This window comes from Astatotilapia calliptera, chromosome 14 (assembly GCF_964374335.1).
Source record: "Astatotilapia calliptera chromosome 14, fAstCal68.1, whole genome shotgun sequence".
Lineage (NCBI taxonomy): Eukaryota > Metazoa > Chordata > Actinopteri > Cichliformes > Cichlidae > Astatotilapia > Astatotilapia calliptera.
Genome location: NC_137435.1, coordinates 40,322,557 through 40,345,109, shown reverse-complemented (window position 1 = coordinate 40,345,109; position 22,553 = coordinate 40,322,557). Strand labels below are relative to the sequence as shown.

At 44.4% G+C, this 22,553-nt stretch overlaps 3 protein-coding genes across 9 annotated transcripts in view; 1 reads left to right on the top strand and 2 right to left on the bottom strand.

Annotated features, from left to right (window-relative positions):
* snx19b (sorting nexin 19b) overlaps window positions 1–9,592 on the bottom strand; it is a 72,343-nt gene extending 62,751 nt beyond the window's left edge. For all 5 annotated transcript variants that reach the window (XR_013901313.1, XR_003274378.2, XM_080288741.1 and 2 more), the window contains exons 1-9: window positions 9,389–9,592; window positions 9,084–9,278; window positions 6,870–8,090; window positions 4,849–5,047; window positions 4,638–4,738; window positions 4,427–4,546; window positions 4,114–4,238; window positions 3,210–3,303; window positions 2,028–2,175 (exon numbers count right to left, since the gene is read on the bottom strand). Coding sequence is in view for 3 of the 5 variants with exons in the window: in XM_080288741.1 (XP_080144867.1) it covers window positions 2,028–2,175; window positions 3,210–3,303; window positions 4,114–4,238; window positions 4,427–4,546; window positions 4,638–4,738; window positions 4,849–5,047; window positions 6,870–8,090; window positions 9,084–9,278; window positions 9,389–9,592 (2,407 nt within the window). In the remaining 2 variants the exon portion in view is untranslated. The remainder of the gene's footprint in view (window positions 1–2,027; window positions 2,176–3,209; window positions 3,304–4,113; window positions 4,239–4,426; window positions 4,547–4,637; window positions 4,739–4,848; window positions 5,048–6,869; window positions 8,091–9,083; window positions 9,279–9,388) is intronic.
* Window positions 9,593–9,600: 8 nt separating this feature from the next.
* On the top strand, window positions 9,601–19,822 carry il4i1 (interleukin 4 induced 1). 3 transcript variants are annotated; one of them, XM_080288742.1, is made up of 9 exons: window positions 9,601–9,741; window positions 14,641–15,292; window positions 15,485–15,575; window positions 15,791–16,005; window positions 16,144–16,256; window positions 16,500–16,701; window positions 16,775–16,843; window positions 16,921–17,057; window positions 18,506–19,822. In XM_080288742.1, the coding sequence occupies exons 2-9, from the start codon at window positions 15,248–15,250 to the stop codon at window positions 19,266–19,268; spliced, it is 1,635 nt and encodes a 544-aa protein (XP_080144868.1). In that variant the 5' UTR covers window positions 9,601–9,741; window positions 14,641–15,247; the 3' UTR covers window positions 19,269–19,822. The 3 variants fall into 3 exon arrangements, with proteins under 3 accessions (XP_080144868.1, XP_026047103.1, XP_080144869.1); XM_026191318.2 differs by having other exon boundaries at window positions 9,602–9,741; window positions 14,641–14,703; XM_080288743.1 differs by lacking the exon at window positions 9,601–9,741 and having other exon boundaries at window positions 13,998–15,292.
* Window positions 19,823–20,451: 629 nt separating this feature from the next.
* On the bottom strand, window positions 20,452–22,047 carry timm8b (translocase of inner mitochondrial membrane 8 homolog B (yeast)). Its single transcript, XM_026191319.2, has 2 exons — window positions 21,733–22,047; window positions 20,452–20,856 (listed from the first exon to the last, which is right to left on the bottom strand). The coding sequence occupies exons 1-2, from the start codon at window positions 21,832–21,834 to the stop codon at window positions 20,689–20,691; spliced, it is 270 nt and encodes an 89-aa protein (XP_026047104.1). The 5' UTR covers window positions 21,835–22,047; the 3' UTR covers window positions 20,452–20,688.
* Window positions 22,048–22,553: the final 506 nt, after the last annotated feature.

The following is a 22,553-nucleotide window of genomic DNA, read 5'->3' as shown; positions in this document are numbered from 1 at the left end:
TGTTTTGGAAATGACAGTCTTCATCACAAAGCTTTCTTCGTTATGAATTAGCATACATGTTTTTATTGAACATTTGAAGAACCAGCAAAAAACCCACAAACTCTTGTAGTTCACATAAAGTCAGAGATGAAAACGACAAGGAGCAGGTGCATCTAGTGCAGGTACTGATGCAAAAACCCACAGAGCCCAGCAGCCAGCAACAAATTCTGGATCCTTTGCTTTTAGTTAGCAGTTAGCATTAGCAGCACATCCTGCGTCCGATGTGAAAGGACCTTTATGCTGCGCGCTGTGACTCACAGCAATGGTCCTGGGTCAGCCCTGACTTTGTGTTAGACTAATCCTAAAGTAATGATGTTATTTCTAACCACTGATATAGCACAACTTTATCCTTTCAACAGCTGCTGAAAGTTAGGGGACCTAGCTGCTATCGGATATTTATATAGAGATTACCCTTCAAGGACCTGCAGTTCAAAAAAGCGCCCCTCCGACAGCCAAACCCATCTGTTCTCTGATTGGATTGTTACATTTGTGATTGACATGACATTGACCAATCAGCTTAAAGGAAGAAAAATAGGGTCAAAATTCGTACTTGTAACTTGCAGGGTTTTTTTGGGCTAAGTCCACACACAAATCTTTTTTACAAGTACAAAATATTTATGACCACATTTTGAGCCCATACCACCGTAAATATACTTTTATTTATTCACTCCACATAAAATGTAATAAATAAATCATATAATACAAAAACCAACTATTCACATTTCAACTTTTAACTATTTAAATGTTCAGCTTTTTCTTTTTAAACAAATTTAAAATGAAACAACACAAAACACTGCAAACCACAACACAATTAAATATAAAATATGAAAACAAAAAGAAGATGCACATCCTCTGTCATATGGACCTGCATGAATAAACTTTCTGAATCCTTTATCATCTGCAACTGAAAATAGTTGTGGATGATTACTATACCTTTCTAATGTTGTTGTCCCTGCTCTCTCTCTCTCTCCCTCCCGCTCTGTTCCTGTGCTACTGAGTAACTACCGCCCCTCCCCCCTCTGCTCAGCGCAAAGCACAAGGCTCGCTGTGGAGTGAAGCAGGAAAAGGGTGAGAGAGAGAAAGAAAACAACCCACAGCTCGCGATACGGAGCGGCTCGCGTCGTTCACGTCAAAGAGCCGGCTCTAAGAGCCGTTTCGTTCGCAAACAACCCATCACTATTAACTAGCAACTGACCAACCATCAATGATGGTTATTACAGAGTGTTGCCAGATTAGGAACGCCCAGCCTGGGCAGCAGCCGTGAGCTCTGTCACAGATGCCTGTTTTAGAACTAATGTAGTAATAGACTAGTTTCCTTTGCTGCCTCGCTCTTTGTATCCACAGCAGCATGTCAGTTTGCCAAAATATGAACATGTGGTCTGATGCATTTGATCAGTGACTGGAACAGAACTCCCAGCTGTAACCACAGAGAGACACTGAATGGGAAGTGGTAGTGACTTAATGAGTCAGTGAGCTGCTCAGACACAAAGGCAAACGAAAGCAGACAAGCCAGCGTGAGTCACACACACACACACACAGAGAGACACACACACACACACACACACACAGAGAGACACACACACACACACACACACACAGAGAGACACACACAGAGACACACACAGAGACACACACACACACAGACACACACACACACACACACACGATGATAGTGTGATAATGGTGATTCGAGATCCAACGCTGGCTTTTAACTTTGCCATTTAAGTTGATCCATCTTCCTGCAGTGACATCAGCCAAAGGCAACATGATGACTTCTCCAGTAATTTAGACAAAAACCATCAGAGACATACAGATTTCAGGACTGCTGGAACGGTGCTGCTGTGTCAGCTGTTGGGTGTGACTGAGGCTGATCATGGCCAGTTTTATTTTATTCAATAGTCTTACTGAGTATTTCCTTTACTGGTTTAAATTCACACGCAGCACTGAAACATTCATAAACCAATGTGAATATTAGCCCGTGTCCTTACCGCGTTCCCGACTCTTCCTGTGATCCAGATGGCCTCCAAATTCTCTTAATCCTGCACAGGTCCCTCTCTCTGTCTCATCCTTCATGGTCTGTTTCTCCTGTTCATTGATAAAGTCTTGCAAATATCCCAGAGACATCCCATTAAACATCTGGAATCACAGAACAGTTTTTTTAATAGTTACTTAAACTTTAATCAGCTTGGTACGGTCCTCTATAATACAGTTAAAAGGAAAGGTTTGCACTTAATAACATTCAGTGAAAGTAAAGCAGCTGGATCCCATTTTCCCTCAGAACCGTCTCAGTTCTTCAGCAGTTTGACAGAAACATTGCTCAGAGATTGGTCCATGCTGACATGATGGTGTCACATAGTGGTTGCAGCTATTCAATTCAATGTTATTTACACAGCGCCAAATCACAACAACAGTCACCTCAAGGCGCTTTATATTGTGAGGTCGACCCTACAATAATTCATACAGAGAAAACCCAACAATCATATGACCCCCTATGAGCAGCACTTTGGCGACAGTGGGAAGGAAAAACTCCCTTTTAACAGGAAGAAACCTCCGGCAGAACCAGGCTCAGGGAGGGCTACAGGTGTAAATCTCCTGTTCCTCCACATCCCAAAGGTGCCTTACTGAATGTAAATCTGGAGACTGTGGAGGCCACAGTGACCTCACTGTGGTGCTAAGGAAATGACTGAGATGATTTGAGCTTTGCAACACATCTTGTATTAGCCTGCTGGGGCCAGCCATAGACCCGCTATCATCATAAAGGCACAGACAGGGTCAGCTCAGTTGGCAGTAAGAGGCCCAACGTATGCCTCTACAAAAGAAAAGCCCACACCATTAAACCACCAAATAATTATGCTTCCTTAGCTGACAGGAGTGGCACCCCTTTGGTCTACTGCGGCCATAGGCCATGTGCCTCGAGGCAGAAAGCTGCAAAAAGTTGTCCTTTGGAAAGAGAAGCAACCAGACTTGATTGAGGTTCTTGGTCTGCTGCACAATATTCTGCACATCAGCAAACAGAAGGTCTGCATTTACAAAACATTTACATTCATATTTTAATTCATTGTTAACTCAGTCTGGTTGATTCACTCGTAAAGGCACAAAAGAAGCTCCACAGTGTGAACTTTTGCATCATTTAAAAAGCGTGCACCCGAGCTGTGATGGAAGTCGCTTACTGTGCTGGCCTCCTCCATACTGAACAGAACTGGAGGTCTCACGTCTGAGCCATTCATACAGGGAACGTTTTTACTGGAGAACTTCAGACGAGATCTGGAACAAACAGAACACACATGACTGAAAACAACTCAAGCAGTTATTGAGCCTGACTTAAAACAAGCCTGGTTTTTATTACGCAGTAATAACTGTACCGCAATCATCCCCACTACAAAGACAAGTGACGTGTTAAACCAGTAAAGATCCATGCTACTGCACGGGCGTCTCACTCTGCTTTGAAACCGTGGAGGGCCTCTTCAGTGTTCCCAGTCTGGGTTGACTTCATCGTGGGGAACAACAGCTCTGCATCAGTAAATGTTCAGTAAGAACTGCAGTCAGATTTATGATGTGAATGCACCGGTGACGCACACACAGTGCACTCAGATCATAACTGTGGCGCCAAACACATTTTGCTTTTCCAAGATCTCCAAGACTCCTCTTGTTCAGGGTTGATCTGTTTGTTTCTCCATTTCTATTGCTGCCATTTCAGTTTTTACATTATACAGGTGGTATACAGTATGACAATGTCTCAGGCAGGACAGGCTGGGAAAGACGTAACAAAAGTACAAATAGAAATGCACAGTGTATCGCTAAATGTTGCATCTGTAAGAAAAACAAACATTCAGCACCTGGAGCACAAAAATTTAAAAATAGGTTTAACTTGTGTGATCTAACCCGACTCAAACCGCTGACCTTCTGACTCGTGGACGACCTGCTCAAACTCTTGTGCAGCAGCTACTCCAAAAAACACAAAAGTGAGTCCTCACAGCATTGCTCTTAGCTAGCTCTGATGGTGAGAGGATCACAGGATAGACGCAGGAGGCGCAGGAAGCAGCGTGCTCCACTGAGCCTGCACGTGTTTCTTACCTGGTCTTCTTATCGGCACCTATTTTGCCTCCATCCACCTCAGTCTCATTATCCTCTGTGGGGCTCTGAGGCTCTGAGCGAGGAAACGCCGTCTTCAGGGTGTCGACGATGGCGTTCACCACAATCTGCACGAGTAAACACATATGAGCTGTATCAATTCCATTTATTCAGGTTTATTTATCGAGCGCCAAATCCCAACAGCAGCTGCCACAAGGCATCACAAGCTGAAACCAGAGCAGGTCATTTCTTCATATCAGCAAACTAAGCACAAACACTCATGTGTCACTCACTCGTGTTAGAATGAAATAGTCACCTTGTCTATGCGTGACACAATGAAAGGTTTCTTGACAAAGGCGATCCTGGCATCTGTGTTGAGAGCGAGAAATTCCTGCATCTCCTCACTGTTGGCTATTTCAGGGATGCCGCACAGTTGCTGAAAAGGTTGAAACAGAAAGAAGCCACCAGAAATGTAGCAGCAGGCCAACAAACAACACGAGTGCACTACAGAAAGGTTTTCCACCAACTTTTAGAAAGGTCTCCAGGAGGCCCTTCCTGGCTTCTATCTTATCACTGTCCATGTTTCCAAACGGCATGTCTGGAAATATTTTCTTTGGACCTTTCACGCCTGGAAAAAGATCAGATGAGTCAGACTGGAACAAACAAACTCTCTAAGGTTCTCAAAGGTCTAATGCAACACTCCTTTCAAATGTCGAGCAAAATATAAAGCTTCTGTACCTTTGATGAGTTTCCTCAGTTCTGTTTTTTCTTCCAGTCGTGTCTGCAGATTGAGGAACTCGCTGTAGCGTCTGTTGACCGTGTGATAGGCTACAGACTGAGCAGAAGATGGATTCTCACAGCCCGTCTGTACAGTTTCTGCATCCTCAAAGCCGGCCTGGATGCTTGCCGGGTTCTCACAAGCCATTGCTGTCTCATACTGTAAAGATAAAAAACAAACTGTGAGGCTTCACTGATATCCCAGTGAACGTAAGAATGCACCAGTACAGGCCAAACATTTGTGACTGTATTCGCATTCCCATCAGTCAGTGCAGGAAAACATGAAGTTTTTTTTATTTTTTATTTATTTTATTTTATCTTCAGTTGTTACAGATGGGACAGACATGGCTGGGGGATAAGAAAGGAAAGGAAAAGAAAAACAGAGGGGAAGAGGGACAGTGAGAAACCCTAACCCTAAGCAAAAAAAAGAGCAACATAAACACAGCACCACCACATTAATAGCTAACAGTAAATATTAAATATTGAATGCTGTTGTGTGGCACGCAGGACCTACAGCGCACAATGTGCTGTGAGGTAGCAGCCACGAAAGGTAGTTTGTGTCTGTGAACACCTGTGTGGATCAGCACGCTTGTATTCAAAAGGTTTCTCCATGTAACGATCTGCTAGGGAGTGTGGGGAGACATAGCCCCACCCCAGGGCATGAAGCAGGCATGGAGGAGATCCAGAGGCCCCAGAGTACGAGGACCCAAGGAGGACCATCAGAGGGGCATCTGTGCCACCCTCCTGGGAAGAGCTGAGGAGAGCCCCAAATGAGGGGTCACCCAGCAGCCACGGAGCAGAGGTCAGAGGGGGCTGCAGTGACGTGCCGTGGGCTCTGCGGGCAGCCAGCCGTGCCAGAGTGAACCGAGCCCCAGGCCCAGAGGCCTGAGGGCCCCCCACACCCCAGAAAAGGCCTGACCGAGCCACGGGCGCCCGACCGTGCCAAGCAGCCACTGTGAGTGAGCCGGTACATACCTGAGCGCCCAGCGCCGCGCACCAAGAACCACCAACGCACTGACACCCGAGGGCATCAGCCACCGGCAGGGAGTGTGGTGGGGGGAGAAAGGCCTCCATACTTTGGATGTTCCCAGAGGGGCGGAGTCTAAGACCCAACCTGACATACAGCCACAGCCACAGCACACAGACACAAACCTGCATTCCCACCCCCATATACACATATACAAATACTCAGCACTCACCCAACGTAAAGACAGACAAATAGACACTGTACACACAATCACACTCCCCAAACATACTTTACACCCCAGGTCCAGGTACCCTCACCCCCAGAGGGGGAAACTGCACCTAGATGTTACCCTTTGTGTTAAGTGTTACTGTGTTAAGGTCTAAAACTGATATTAATTATGTGAAATTAATTTTGCTGTTTTATTTCATGTCCACCTGAGAGAACAAAGTGTCCAAATAGACCCTCACTCAGTCACCGCTGAAGCTCGGCCCCAGCCCTCCTTCGGGTCGCTCATCAGCGCGGGGATGACAAACTGCATTACTTTGAATACTGTGTAACTGACTTTTTTCCTCTTAATAAAGAACCTCCTGTGTTTTGTGTTTAGTGGTTTTATCTTTGTCTAATATTTACTTTTCTTTGATGGATTAACCTTGCTATCCAAACGTCCTAGCACTGATTTATTTAACGTTTTAGTAAAGCTCTAAAAACTTTCTCGCAGTGCAGAACGAGTCCTGTTTCTGTGTATTTCAGGGTTTTAAACTCTTAGTTATTAAACAAAACTGAAAGTTAAATATGTTGAAACATTAAAATTACTGCCTTTTATCATCATTATATTTGTCAGTGCTAAAAACTGCACAAATGCAGAAAAGCTCATCATCATGGCCAAATGCCTGATAGAGAGGACACTCCTGAAAGCAGTGCTGCAGCACTCTCTGGGTGTTTTTCTGTGGGTCATCGATCAGCCCAGTAAACACCAACCAACAACTGCATCGTAGCAAAGTCACATTGTCCTTACTTTGATGGTGTAAAGTGTGTAGGGGTGCGAGCCGGTGCCTCGGTGCTCCTTAGCCGTGATGGTTCCAGTGATGCGGAGGTTTTGGATGATGACGGGTCCCTCGGGGCTGCTGAGGGGCTCAAAACTGAACGTGGGGACAGAGGAACAGCACTGCAATGTACTGACAACACTCAGCTCATTAGGATTCATTACCCCAGTCTGCTCTGCGCCTATAAGAAGGCCTCTGGTGGCGATTATAGACGGGGAACTGCCTTCTCTGTCCAAGGAACGAATCCTGCTGATACTGGAGTCCCTCTCTGCTGTGCTGAGCGATGGCAGGACGCAGCCATTAGTCTGCTCCTCCGATTCTGAGCTCAGCAGGAATTTGGTTTGGCCGTCCACTGGACTGTGGCAAACATCCTCCAAATCCAACCCGTAGTTGGTCTCGACAGATGTGGCGCAATCCTTCCTACTGTCATCCAGACCATCATCTTGTCCGATCATGACCAAAGAATCGCTGGAACTGCGTTTAAAATCAGCCAAAGGAGAATCCGGGTCAGAGTCGTTTTCCTGGTAAAATGGGTTTGACTTGCTTCCTCTTGTGTAGCGCCTTAAAAAGGGTCGAACAGTTTCATCTTCTTCGGCGTTGTGTTGTGGAAAGTCCGCCTCCGCGGAGTCGGGCACATCATCGGCAGCGGGCGTGGCGGTCTCTGTGTGATTGATCTTTTCAGCCTCCGCTCTCTGCGCAGGAACGTCGCTGTTCTCTTGAGGAACATGTGCTGCCTGCCATGCTGGAGCGACCTCTGGGTCATCAGGTGGAGAGGGTAGGAGCGGGGATGAATTTGGTGATTCTGTTGTTTCTGGCGGTTGGCTGACAAATATTTTAAGTATGAGGAGGTTTAACCAGTCAGGGTCCGACAGTTTGGCAACGAGAGGCAGCAGGACATTACAGGTTATCAGCTCTCCAACCACAAACCGTCCAGTGCGCGTTTCCAAGTGCGGTGAAGGCACTAAAACGTGCAGCAGCAAGTCTGCGACTGCCCTCACATAGTTGACTTCCACTGTTTCGCTGGTCACGGCGAGGTGAGGGCTGCTGATGCTGGAATAAGCCTTCCACAGCTGCTCGTTCTCGCTGCTCTCATTTGCTCTCAGAGACACCTGCTGCTCGGTCACCAGCTCCTTGGCTTTCATGTAGTCCTGTAGATGGCAGCCGAACAGATCGAGGACCCTCTGGGTCAGTTCCTGCAGAATTCACACATTTACACGACCCATTAGAGAAATTCTGATTCTCTCCATTTTAATTTAGTTTCTTTACAAGCAACGAAATCTCGTAATAATTCCTGTGAATGTTGCCGTTAACGGTCAAATATACAGTAACATACACTAATAATGGTGTGACCCTTTGTGCAGCAAATGCTACTGATCATCTTGTACGATGGCACAAGTAAATAGTCTGTTCTGTTTTATGCTGGACGTAGGAAAAATGACTAAAGTGACACCGACAAAGGTCGAATAGGCAGAAGGGGTTAGAGCATCTCTGTGGTGAATACCATAGACCGGTGCTGAGCTGTTAGTGGGTGTGCTGAAATACTTCATATGACGATTTGAACTACTTGAAGTCTAAATCGCAACTCACAGGACCTGCTGTCACCTACCACACAGTGCTTCTCATGGTTCTCAGAGTCTGAGCTGGTACATAAAGGGAACTACTGTGGTTTCTCTTATTTCCTGTCATATACAGAGGATATTCATTTAATATGTTGATAGAACAGTAGCAGGATGACATCCTCGTAAGTGGATATCAGGCCCATGTAGAGCAAAATTGAGTATTTTAGTCTAAATAACCCAAAATGTGATGTCCACGTATGTGGACGCAGGTCCTAGGATGTTAAAGAACTCAACAGTCACATGACCTGTGGTAATGGGTCACACCTTTCCTAATATTTACCCAGCTACAGTCCAGAATGACTTGTTTACTAACACGTATCAACCCTGTATACATTATTTTAATAGATGGTTTTAACCATCCCAGACTTTTGGAAATCTCTTTACAGATTTTAATGCAGATTTACAAGTGCTCCTCATCCATAGCAACAACAACTGTAGGCAGGTTAACACAAACACTTGTTCTTCAAGTACTTGTAGCGTGCCTGGCCTTCACATTAACTACAGAAAATTCTTGCAAGCACATTGTTAGACCTTGTGAAAGCTCCCTGCTCCTTTAAAGCTCAGTACCTTCCTGTCAGCTGTTCTTGCTCGCAGTTTCAGCCCCATGGCCATGGAGATCATGGCTTCTTCAATCTCTGTTTCAAAAGCACTCTCAGAGGACACAGTGGAGTACCAGGAGGTGACAAAGTCTCTGATGATTTTCTTCACTGTGTTGTGGATCTCCTGGTCCAGATCATTTTCATCCTTCTCAGACTTTGGAATCTGAAAATTAGTAATTAGGAGTCTAAGGTTAACTTAGCCCAAACCGTTTATAATCACATCCATATATTGTAAAACATCAAGCTGTAAACCATCATTAATTATAGACCTACTTGCTCCCAGGTGATAAACCTCTCCAGGTGAATCACACTGTTGGACTCAAGAACAGTCTGCGAGCCGAGCCAGCCCCAGAGCACCAAGAGCAGGCTGGTGAAGACACACAGCAGCCAGATGTTGACCAGCAGGTGGAACAGCACCAGCCAGGCCAACACCACACCGACGCCCAGCAAGCTCCTCTGTCCCCACACCTCAGCCATGATGCTGCAGGGTTTGCTTTCTCACTGGCCTCAACTGGAGAAGTGAAGATCAGGCGTGCCGGGTACCATCACTCCTTAAAGAACCAAAACGATAACACCTGAGTGGCACATCGGAAACAGGACGGGAAGCTGAGTGCAAGCAGAGTGGGGTAAGTTGAAGTAAAGGGGATGACTGTGTAACACAAACACATCATCCACGCTGCTTATCACGTACTGACAGCAAACAGAAGAAGTGTTGTAAAATGCTTCACTGACCTCAGGGACGATGTGTCTCGTATCTGCTGAGCCAGCGCGTGTACGCTACAAGCTAACGCTGGTTGTGCCGTGCTTCATGCTTCACTAGCTAACCCGGTGTAGCTATGCTGCGGTGGTACTAGCGTTAGCCCAAAGGCATTAACTGTCGTGCGGAGACCGAACTCCGCTCAGATGTTTCATGACGGTGTACGTCCGACAGGCTGAGACAGCAGCTAAGCAAGATGTCAAGATTAATGTCTGCCCTTTAGCTGCTTCCTACGCCAGTAACAGCAGCAGAGAGGTAGCTGGAAACATGAGCGGCATCGCTGCTTCTTTGTAAAGATGCTGTATTTGTCAGAGCTGCAGCACGCACATACCAACCTTACAGTGCTGAACCAAAGACACGTCACTCCAGGAGCGCGCGACGCCTGCTCATAAACGCATACAACAAGCTACAGCGCGAGCTCAGACAGACATGCACCCTGCACGAGCCGTCCAGCACTCAACGAGAGGTCTCGTGAGCTTCTCGGCGTCAACTCCTCGGTCTGGTTTGTTTACTTCCTGTATTGCGAGCTATGACGTATCGATTGGGGCAGGCTCTAAGGCTTCGGAGGCAACCGACTTCCGGTATTTGCCAAAAAGTGATTGCCCGTATTCAAACTGCTGTAAATGGCTTGTTGGCCTATAATATGTGAAATGTATTTCAAATGTATCCCTCACGAATGATATCAAGTCATCGTGAGACACAGACAGCATTCCTGTCGCAACGCAATCAGTTTATGGCAAAGCGACTTTTATATATCTTTGATTTATCCAGTTAAAAATCCCTCTTTGTAAGTCCTGTTCACTAAAGTCTATTCACCAATATAAGTAAAGACATTACACATAAAAAAACACATGGAGACATTGGAAATCAGTCTGTAATTTGCATTTTTACAAATTAAATATTAGTTTGCTATTTTGTGTACACACTTTACACTCATTCACTCATCAACTTGCATAATGGATTTATCATCAGGTCACAATATAATCTGAAGTCTCCATCTTTCTAACTCTGTGCGATGCTGTCAGTCTGTCAGCCAGTTTGCTTGCACTGAAAACTTTTACTTTACGTGACGGGGCGTGGTCTGCGGTGCAGTGCAGGGATGCCGGACGCACAATCGTGCCCCGTCGACTTAAAATCTGTACTGGGTCCTATCATGTTGTTGTTGTTGTTGCGTGTGCGTGTTTCTGAACAGCAACCGTGAATAAAATATTATGGAAGCACTAACCCGTGGATATATTACAACTATTTTTTTTAAAAATATCTGTACTCTGTAAAGCAGAGGTGGGACCAAGTCATTGTTTTGCAAGTCTCAAGTAAGTCTCAAGTCTTTATCCTCAAGTCTCAAGTCAAGTCTCAAGTAATGTCAGGCAAGTCAGAGTCGAGTCTCAAGTCACTGGTGTAAAAGTCCGAGTCAAGTCACAAGTCTGAAACTTTGAATTTCAAGTCCTTTCGAGTCTTTAAAAAAAAAAACAACGAAAAAAGCATGTTGCAGTTATGCTAAATGTAAATATTAGACCATGTAATTTTTAAATCTGTGTTTTTCTCAACACATGACAAAATAGTGAACTTAGAAAATATACACAAATTGTAAAATTGCACCTCTTTAAAATGCAGCTCAATTAAACCTAGCTCCAAGAATAATTTTCACCGACAGTTCTGAGATAAGCTGCATGTTATTCTTGGATGCGGTTGTAGGACCGGCTTTAAAATCGCATGACAAAAATATCATACATATTAAAAAAAACTGCATCACCAACGTAGCCTGGACAACATTTGCTAGTTAGATGAAGTCAGCTATCTCATCGTAGCATATTTATATGCATATTTATAATCATACGGTTCTTGGAGTGAATGCACACACTCATGAAGTTTAGTAACTTCAGGTCACTGCAACAAGCCCAGGTACAGTTTACCGACGGATGGGTGCAGGACCTTGAAATGCACCGTGTAGAAAGTAAAGACCATCGTACGTATCATAAGTTTACCAGTCTCACAAATTGTCTTCATAAATACACATTCATTAACCGTTTATTAATATAACCTTTGAGCTCAATGGTAATTAATTAGTAGTGGAAATAATTTCTGGTAGCATCACAGAAATGTAGCAGTGACAATAATACTGTATGCTGTAATCGTACTGGGCAATTAGTGATACAAAAAACCTGTTTTATCCTGTGAATAAAAGTATATGTTTTTGTCAATGTACCATAATAACAGAAGCGAAACGCAATATTGTGTCAGGACAATTCACTATTTATGCACAATAAACAAAGGAGCATAGCGCGACAATTTCTGTTCAGCGCCAGACTTGCTTGTAACCTATATCACCAGTTATGTTATGAAAGTGACGTATTAACTACTAAAAAACACGGACCTTTGTGTAAATGCTTGGAGCAGACTAACCTGTGAGCTGGAGTGTTCTGGGATGTTATATTTGACCTTTGAATGGCTGCAATCCAGGCCGTCTTTGTTACTTCGGAAACATGGCTTGAACAATTTCTCTTCAACGACATAATCCGATAACAACCGATCTCTTTACCCGTCAGCTTCCCGTGGCTGTCATGCGACCGGCTATTGCAGTTAATAATACAACAGCTTCTTGTGTTTCTTTTTATCGCTGTATAACTGATTTTAATTGAAAGCCTGCGTGCGCTAGCACCTCTTGCCACGAGTTCCCAGAATCCTTTGCGGTTCTACCCGTGAATGACGTCACATTTTCAATCTCTATATAATATGCATGTTAAATTTTATATTTGGGGTAAAATATCAAGTCTTTTCAAGTAAACCGGTTCAAGTCCAATTCAAGTCCCAGGTCATTGGTGTAAAAGTCCAAGTCAAGTCACAAGTCTTACAACATTTTTTCAAGTCAAGTCTAAAGTCATAAAATTAATGACTCGAGTCTGACTCGAGTCCAAGTCATGTGACTCGAGTCCACACCTCTGCTGTAAAGTTTCTGATATTCAGTCATTTATTTATTCACTCATTCACTGTGGTCGGTCACATTGACTGGAGGGCTGTCACAGTTGAATCTTGAAGCTGATGTGAATATCTGAGTCAGGATGAGGCTGAAAGGACTCGAAAACTGAGTTAAATCCATGTTAAAGTGAGCCTGCAAACAGTCTGTGGTCTGAACATTACATGTTGAAATCTGTTCACAGATTCAGTCATTAAATTTGATAGATACGGTCTACTGAAAAATCACCAAAGGAGTCTCAGTGGATCCACGATGGATGTCTAATGTCTTGGTATAGCCTACTGTGTCCTGGTCACAGTCCAGATAAGAATCGTGGATTCAGATTTCATCAAGCTCAGATCCAGTTTGGCTCCAGTCGTTTCCCAGTTCATCCCATTCAGATCTCTTCACGATGGTTTAACTTTTCCCGACACGATGTGTGTTCTTTATTCAAACTGGTTCATCCTCCCAAAACTATACTGAGATTTTTTTTTAAACGACTTACTCTCAGTCTTTAAAATACACTGCCGGGACCACAGAATCCAAACACAGGAAGTTAATTCGTGAGCAGAAGAAGTGCTGATGAATACCTCACCACTCACGATTAAAATGTTCTTTTCTTCACATGACTTGGAAACAATCTCAAAATGTTAAAAAGAAAGAGAGCAGGTTCATCTGAAGTATTTCTGTAAATCAACAGCAGCTGAATTTTAGTTCAGTTCAAAGGAGCATGAAAAGAACGAACTCTCTGAGCTTGTGTGGTACTTTCCCCCCAAACATATTGAGTAGATTTATTGAGCTGAGCTTCTCCTCAGGGTGCAGGCTGAGCTGTACCTTTCACATCATACATGAACATGGCTGACTTAACTCCCAAAGCCTCATTAGTTCATCAGCCTTGGAGTTTTTCCATACACTGACCCATGACTTAGAACAATGCTGTGCTCAGCTATACATCAATGTAGATACTGTTAAATTCACAACCCGTGAGTGTGAGCTGAGCTATAAAAATCAGTGTTTACTGATTTTCTTGCTGTAAAATCCAGCTTTTACGCTGGATACAGACATTTTTCTTTAAATACCACAGGTAATTAAATACTTCCTCGGTTATTTCCTTTGTTTATAAAATTATCTGGGGAGTGTCAGATTCCCTTCTTTCATTTCATTTCAGAAATGAAAACGTTTTTTTCAGTGCACTCTCTGAACACTTAGATGGCACACTTGTTCTTGGAGGCGACCTCAACCTTGGACTAAATGAAGACATGGATAGGCTCAATACAGCAGGAACTCAGCGTAATTGGCAGTCCACAAATATAATCAAACAGTATATGAGCGACTTTGGTCTTTGCGATGCATGGCGCTCCCTTCACCCCACCAGTAAGGAATATACTTTTTTCTCGCATGTTCATCACTCCTACTCTCGTCTGGATTATTTTTTGGTCAGCAGCTCACTGCTGAACGACATTTCAGACACTGAGATTCATCCTATAGCTGTCAGCGATCATGGTCCTGTATCTTTAACACTAATGCACAAGAATAATACTACGCCAAGAAAAAACTGGAGATTTAATATATCACTACTTAAAGATGAAGACTTTATTAAATATTTTAAAAAAGAGTGGACTTCATATTTGGACTATAATGACACTCCCGAAACATCAGCTTCTGTTCTATGGGAAGCAGGGAAAGCTGTGATGAGAGGTAAAATCATTTCTTTCTCATCACATAAAAAGAAAAAAGAAAACAAAAATATAGAAATGAAAACTGAGGACATGAAAGTCGGAAAATGAAACTTAACACTTGCCACTTTGGTTTCAGTTTCCACATCATATAACTGCCTTCCATGTGCTATTATGTCCCGGACACAGAAGGAGCTGAGAGGTGAGTGTTTGCACATCCTGTGGTCTTTACTGTATAGACAGTTATAGTAAATTTAATAAAAGTACATATGTTGTTATGAGTGCAATGTCTGTGAAGGTTCTCAGTCATCCAGGTCATCGTAGTCTTCACTTTTGCTTTTCAAGCAACTTAAAGAAGTCCAGACGCCTTTCTTTCCAAGCTCCTTAGATTATGAATGTAATGTAATGCAGCTTTAGGTCTGACTGGGGCATTTTTTTGGCCACCACTAAATGAGCCTTTTCAGGTCAGATATGAAAACGAGTGAAGACGGAGTAAAACGAGGTATGCTGATGACTAGTATAACCTCACTAATCTGATTTGTTCAGTGTGGTTGACTCTGGAGCCAGTGTGGGAAAATATTTCTGAAAGACCGGAGGGAGCCACACAGTCGCTCATTAAAATGACCTTGTGTGCAATTTCACACATGCCATGCGTCCGGGTTTTTCAGACAGCCTTATTTCATACGGTGAGTCACAGGGTTGATAGGTTAGCTCTGTGAGGGTCTGTGGGTCATTCCTCCTCAGCCATGAACAGGCTCATGACAACTTACGAGACACTACCTTTGACAGAGGTGAGTGAAACACGGCCTGCACTGCTTTCACTCTGGATTTATTAACTGAAATCACTACTGGTGCTTTTGGGAGATTTAATGTGTTGTATATTGTTTCCAGCATATTTTAAAAAAGACAATTTTAGGCTTTTCTTTGTTCGTAACTGTTCTGCCTGAGCCTCGCCAACTTAATTTAGAGCTTGTGTCCGTTAGGTTTCCATTTCCTCTCACGGTGTGAAAAAAAAGCCCAGACTGTGGAGTTCCATCGTCGAGATGACGTCTCACATGGCACTGTGCAAACTCTGTGAGTACAAAACAAGCTGCTGCAAAGTCACTCTCATAAAAAACACTAACTGGGAAAATCCGGTATCTTCTCGTCATTTCTCCTCTATTTATAAAGATAGCAGTAAAGGAAGGAAACTGGGACTTTGTGGTTACTTGGCAACCCCTTGGGGGATTTTTTTATGAGCCACAGTTTGACTTCATCGGCTGAGTTAACATCTTTTCTGTCACCATCAGTTCCTCTGGTTCTGGTAGCGGCTGTGGTGCTCACTGTGAATGGGATAATAGGAGATCCCCTGTTTGAATGCCTCCAAGACACAGACTACAGCGAGCTTCTTGACATCGTGAAGAAAGGTCTTCCTGCTACAAAGACGCCTCGACACGTAGCAATCGTCGGCGGGGGCATCGCTGGACTGACGGCTGCCAAGTTTCTAGAAGATGCTGGACATAAGGTAATTTACAGTCAGGGAAAAAATATTTAAACTACACTCTCTCTGGGAGTAATTTTCTGAGTCATTACTGTTGGTGCTAAAAGTGCATATGCTTTTCAAACTGAGTGTCATGGCTGTGTGTCCCCTTGGACATCAAAGGTGACCATAATCGAGGCCAGTAATCGTATCGGAGGACGTGTGGAGACCTTCAGGAACAGAAGAGAGGGCTGGTATGCAGAACTGGGGGCCATGAGGATCCCAAGCTTTCATAAGTGAGTAAAGAGACGCACATGGCAAATAGACACCCCCTCATTTAATCAAGGAAAATATCCTGTTGGAAGTAAGAACTGAATGATGCCAGAAGAAATGTACTAGCCTGTAGAGTTTTCAGTACTTGTAAGATTTGAGCCTCTAAGTAACTAGGAAGAGTCTAACAAAACACTAAAGATCTTCTAGCTAAATGGTTAAAATACCGTATATATTCACACAGGATAACTAATGTGCTTATGTCACAGGATTTTGCTTTCTTTTGCATCCAAATTACAAATACCTATGAACCGCTTCATCCAAGATGACATCAACACCTACTACTTGGTAAATGGAGAGCTACATAAAACCTATACAGTTGAAAACAACCCCAGCGTGCTGAACTACAGCTTGTCTGACAGGGAGAGGGGGAAAACGGCCGCTCAGCTCTTCAGCCAGGCGCTGTGGAAGGTTTGTTCATGTGCTGCTTTGTTGCACATGTCAGTGTGAATCTTGTCTTGTAAATATTGTGATTTTCACACAGGTGAGAGATGATGTGAAGGCAATCGGCTGTAGTGCCACATTGGATAAATATGACTCCTACACAGTGAAGGTAAAGGTTTAATTACCTTGACACTCGATGTCATACCGATCACAGCTGTAATCTGTTGGGGGGAAATGTCCTCACAGGAGTATCTGGTGAAGGAGGGCAATCTGAGCCGTGGAGCCCTGAGGATGATTGGGGACATCCTGAATGAAAACAGCCTCTTCTACACATCACTGATCGAGATGATGTACATGCAGACAGACATCAGTGACAACGTTGAGTAAGAAATATTCATATGTCACAGTGGGATGTTAAGAAGCCAGGGAAGAGGAACAGCAGCTAAGATATGCTTCTGATTCTGAGTGGTTGGTCTTCCATACCTTCTAGTGCCACCATTGTTAGACTGTACTCCAAAAGGGCAAAATAGTTGATTTAAACACTTTGTAGAGCTGAGGGAACAGATTCATGTGGCACTTCTCCTTTGTTTCGTCATTACTGTATATGTTATATGGGGCGATCGTGGCTCAAGAGTTGGGAGTTCGCCTTGTAATCGGAAGGTTGCCGGTTCGAGCCCCGGCTTGGACAGTCTCGGTCGTTGTGTCCTTGGGCAAGACACTTCACCCGTTGCCTACTGGTGGTGGTCAGAGGGCCCGGTGGCGCCAGTGTCCGGCAGCCTCGCCTCTGTCAGTGCGCCCCAGGGTGGCTGTGGCTACAATGTAGCTGCCATCACCAGTGTGTGAATGGGTGGATGTCTGGTTGTGTAAAACGCTTTGGGGTCCTTAGGGACTAGTAAAGCGCTATATAAATACAGGTGATTATATGTGTAATTTTTCTTATTACTTATAACACTGTGACCACTGACAGGTGAAGTGAAGAACACTGATTCTCTCCTCATCATGGCACCTATTAGTTGGTGAGATAAATTAAGGAGCAAGTAAACATTTTGTCCTCAAAGTTGACGTTAGAAGCAGGAAAACCTAACGATAAAACAGCTGGGTCAGAGCATCTCCAAGCAACAGTAACCAGCGACAGGGCCGTGGACAGTCAAGACTCACTGATGCATGTGGGCAATAAAGACTGGCCCATGTGGTCCGATCCAACAGACGAAGAGCAAACAGCTGAAAGAGGTTCAAGCTGAGTGCGATAGAAAAGTGTCAGAATTGACAGAGTTTGGTTGCTGTGTAGCTGCAGACCAGTCAGGGTGCCCGAGCTGACCACTGCCCACCACCAAAACCACCAATGATCAGCATCAGAACTGGACCACGGAGCAATGGAAGAAGGGGGCCTCGTCTGGTGAGTCACGTTTTACATCAGGTGTGCATTGTGGGTAGAAGGTGAGGCGGCAGAGGCAGTGTGATGCTTTGGGCGATGTTCTGCTGGGAAACCCTGGGTCCTACCATCCATGTGGATGATACTTTGACACGTAGCACCTACCTGAGCATCGTTGCAGACCATGGACACTATTATACACTCCACGGAGGCCACACCTCGCCACTTACAGGATCAAATGATCTGTCGCTAACTTGGTGCCAGATGCCACAGCACACCTTAGGGGTCTGGGGGAGTCCAGGCCTCGATGGGTCAGAGCTTCCGTGGCAGTGAAAGGGGCACATAATGGTCACAATGTTATGGCTGATTGGCATAATTCAAATTTATAGAAAATAAATGATTAGTTCAGCTTTAGCGGAGTATTGTGTATTAAGGGATGTTTTCTTGAATTTCTTTCAGGTACTTTGAGGTGACTGATGGCTTTGAACACCTGCCCAGAGCTTTCTATCAGGTCTTAAATGCCACCATCCTCCTCAACTCCAAGGTCAAGCTCATAAACCAGACAGGTGGTAGAAATGTGACCATCACCTATCAGGACCAGCACAACTCCCTGACTAACCTAACGGTGGACTACACCCTGGTCACTGCCACAGCCAAGGCCACCCTGTTCATTGACTTTCAGCCCCCTCTCTCTGGGGACAAGATGGAGGCCCTGCGCTCAGTTCACTACACCAGCTCCACAAAGGTGGTGCTTAGTTTCAAGGAGCGCTTCTGGGATAAAGAGGGCATCAGAGGAGGGAAGAGCATCACAGACCGTCCCGCTCGCTTCATCTACTACCCCAGCCACAGCTTCCCCGGGACATCCGCAGGTGCACTGCTGGCATCCTACACCTGCTCTGACGACTCCGCCCTCTTCCAGGGCATGAATGATGGGGAGCTGATGGCTGTGGTCCTGGAGGACTTGGTGAAGATCCATGGAGAGTACATCAGGCCTTTGTGGACAGGGGGGCTGGTGAAGAAGTGGGGCTTGGATCCTTACAGTCTGGGAGCCTTTGTCCTGTTCACACCTTACCAGCAGGGGCACTATGCCAGAGAACTGTTCCAGAGTGAGGGACGGGTACACTTTGCAGGGGAGCACACAGCCACACCTCACGGATGGATCGAAACGTCCATCAAGTCTGCACTCAGGGCAGCTAAAAATGTTAACAGTCTTACACTGTAGTGTTTCATGCAGCAAACGTTTATTCCATGTTCACTCCTTTATCGTCTGATTTCATGAACACTGTTCCAGCTCAGTGCTGTGTGCTCCTGGAACCCCCAAGCCTCTGGAGAGCTAACTTTGGTGGCCGTACCCTGAGACGGATAACAGGCAGTAGTATTAGTAGTAGTAGTCACTCCAGTGTGATGTTTATTTTCTGTTACGAATGTACTGTTGATGTGCATCTATTAATTGATAGACAAAAGGTTTGTCTGTTACAGGCACTTTGATCAGATTTGCAGCGCTTCGCTCTTAAAGTTCCTCCTGTGTCTAAATACCAAGTTTCAGTCGGATTAAGTGCAGAAATCTTTCTATGTTACATTACGTTGAAACTTGTTTGCAGAAAAAGTGGATGAACAATGGACAGAGCCCTGTGATTCATTCATTTATGTTTTATTTAATTTTATCTACACGGTACTTCATGACTTCATTTTGCACGTATGTTGAACCACAAAGTAAATCTCTGGATTTTCCCTGTCAGCGTATGACTCGAAGTAAAAAGATGTAAGCATGAAAAACGGCTGGTTCATATTTAATGTGGTGGAACACTAACAGACTAGCTCCTGGCAGCGGCACAGTTTGCCTGTTTGCTGTGATGAGCTCTTTGCAGTTACTTTTTAACATGTGCATGGAGCTGCAGGTCACTCAACATATAATTAATGCAAACACTGAATTTTTGGTGCTAGATTCTAAGTGAACAACTCCATTACATTTATGCAGCTGTTTGGATAAAAAAAAGACAGTGTTTGAATTCTTCCTAACTCCAGACTGCTCCTCTAAGCCCACCTCCCTTCTAATGGCATTAGATTTTCACCTGAGTGGAGCTTTTCGAGTGCTGAAATGATTATTGATAGCCTCTCTTTTTGACATAAAACTCTAGGAGTAGAGAAATGTCCTGAAATCGAGTATTTAAAGCAGACTGAGTGGACTCAGACTCCTCTGCGATATGCACTGACAGAATAACAATTATAATTCTCTATCATTTTCTTCGTCTACTATTGATCAGAACATAACAAGAGAAAGCAGAAGGTGCCAAGCGAGGAGCTGCCCAGCCTTTGCTTTCAGCTCTATAGATGTCGTTTAGGAAAGTAAATAATAATCTTGAAGTTTCAGATGGATGAAAGGGAAAAAACATCAGGCAACATTGTTTCTTCAGGTGAAACATTTAAGATTTATTATTACCAGACTTCTCCAGGCTTGCAGATTTCCTCTCCCTTCCTTCCTCCAGTTTGATCATATGACTGCACCCCTCCCCCCATAAGAGTTCCTCATCATCTCTCAAACGCCAGCTGTTATACCCACGTACACAAAGTCTTCTTCGTGTCATCTCCCATCAAGTTAGGAATAAAAAAAAAACATAATACAGTCTGACTGCGGTGCGTTATCACTGAGTGCCTTTCTGCACCATCTGTGTGAAGCGGTTGGTGATGCTGAGGGTGGTGTCAATGAATCGCTCCACGCAGCTCACCAGGCACGTCTCTGTCCTGTAGTCCAGCTTTGAGCCCGGAGTGTCCACACATTTATCCCAGCAGACGTCGGTGAAACTGTGCACCTGCAAACCACAGGACACAGACGGGAACTGATTCAGCTCAGTGTTATTTATAGAATGTCGAAGCATCGCGGCTGATGCCAGTTAATGTTTATTAAAAAAGAAAAGGCTGAAATCTGATTACTGAACACATGTAACCAAGATTCATGCCGGACTCTAGAAGACAGCATGTTTCTGTGTGTACAGGAAACTATTTAAATCAATCACAGAACTGATGTGCATGGAGTTAAAAACACGTCTTCTGCCTGTTATGGTTGTGAGAGCTGCTTCTATGAATGTTTATTTAGAATGAGAGGGGGAAAGGTTACCAGCTGCCACACTGGATGCTTGTCTACGGAGCAACTAACGTGCACTGCTCTCCACGCAACGATGGTTACCGGTTCCTTCACTGACTCGGTCTGTCTATCACTTATAGAGCACGGCTCGCTGTGAAGTGCCCCTTAATAAATTTGTCCACAGCCACATCCATCATATTTTCTTATACATCTGCTGTTTAGTGATTCAGCTAACCTGCTCCATATTTCGGACATCCACCAATTATCCCAGCGATACCAAAGGTCAAATAAACGATTAATGATCATCTTTAAAGCTGCAATGTAACCACACACAGTACTGACTGGATTACGCCGAGCTTTGAATCCACGGTTAACAAAGCTCAGCATGTGGATCTAGAGGATATATTAACTCTATGTTCTTCAACGCGGAAACACCTGGACAAGAAGCAGATGTTCTTCCAGCTGTGTGATGTCCAGTTCTAATACAAACTGGTCTCTTGTACAGAGACATTAACGGTCAACTAAGCACGTGTAAGACGTCAGATCACGTCGTGCAATGAACTACATCTGTCGGAGGACAGTCAGCCCCCGTCCTCTTACAGACCTGAGCCTGGAACTGCGCTTTCTGCTGCTCGACAGCGATCATGCGCTGCAGCTGCGTCGCCTCTGCCTTCTCCGACGCGCTCAAGTTATCAAAGCCGTCCATGTCTTCTGCCCGTCGGCTGCACAGGAGCTCCGAGCACTGCTCAAGCACAGAGGTGACCTTCTCTTCCACCGGCGCGGTTTGGGAAACAGCGCTAATCACACGGTGCCCTGCAGACGGCGGCGCTTCCTGTTTGCGTTGTTTGACGCGCTAAATGCGACGCAACAAAGGACGCGTGCAAAGATGTTTCATGTTGAGCAGCAACCCCCCAAACACCGACCGGTACGGTTATTAGCGTACAGACGCATGTTTCACATCCAGCTGTAGAGACGTGTTTTATAGAAGGAATGAGGATTACAGAGAACTCACAGTTTATTTTCACATAAAGAAGTCAGAAAATAAAATAACAACAAACAAAACACTGGTGCTGTTAATTTACCTCTTAATTATGAAAGTGTGTATGAATGAATTGTAGTGGTGGAGTCAGCGCAGTAAAAACACATTTATGTCTTCTTTACCTGATCACAAACATGCCTGTGTCTCTGCAGACATTTCTCAGAGGACTCTGGTGGCATTTAGTTTTCTAATTGTATGATGTTCCACGAGTATGGGAGACTAAAACAGTCAGTCAGCAAATCATTGTTTTAACAAAATAAAAGGTTGACATTGAAGAGGTACTGCAGATGGTTCTACAATAATTAAGAAATTAATTAAGAAAAACAATTAGTGATTTATTGCTTCCCATACATTTTTATATCATTTGCTGCAATTCGATCAGTCGA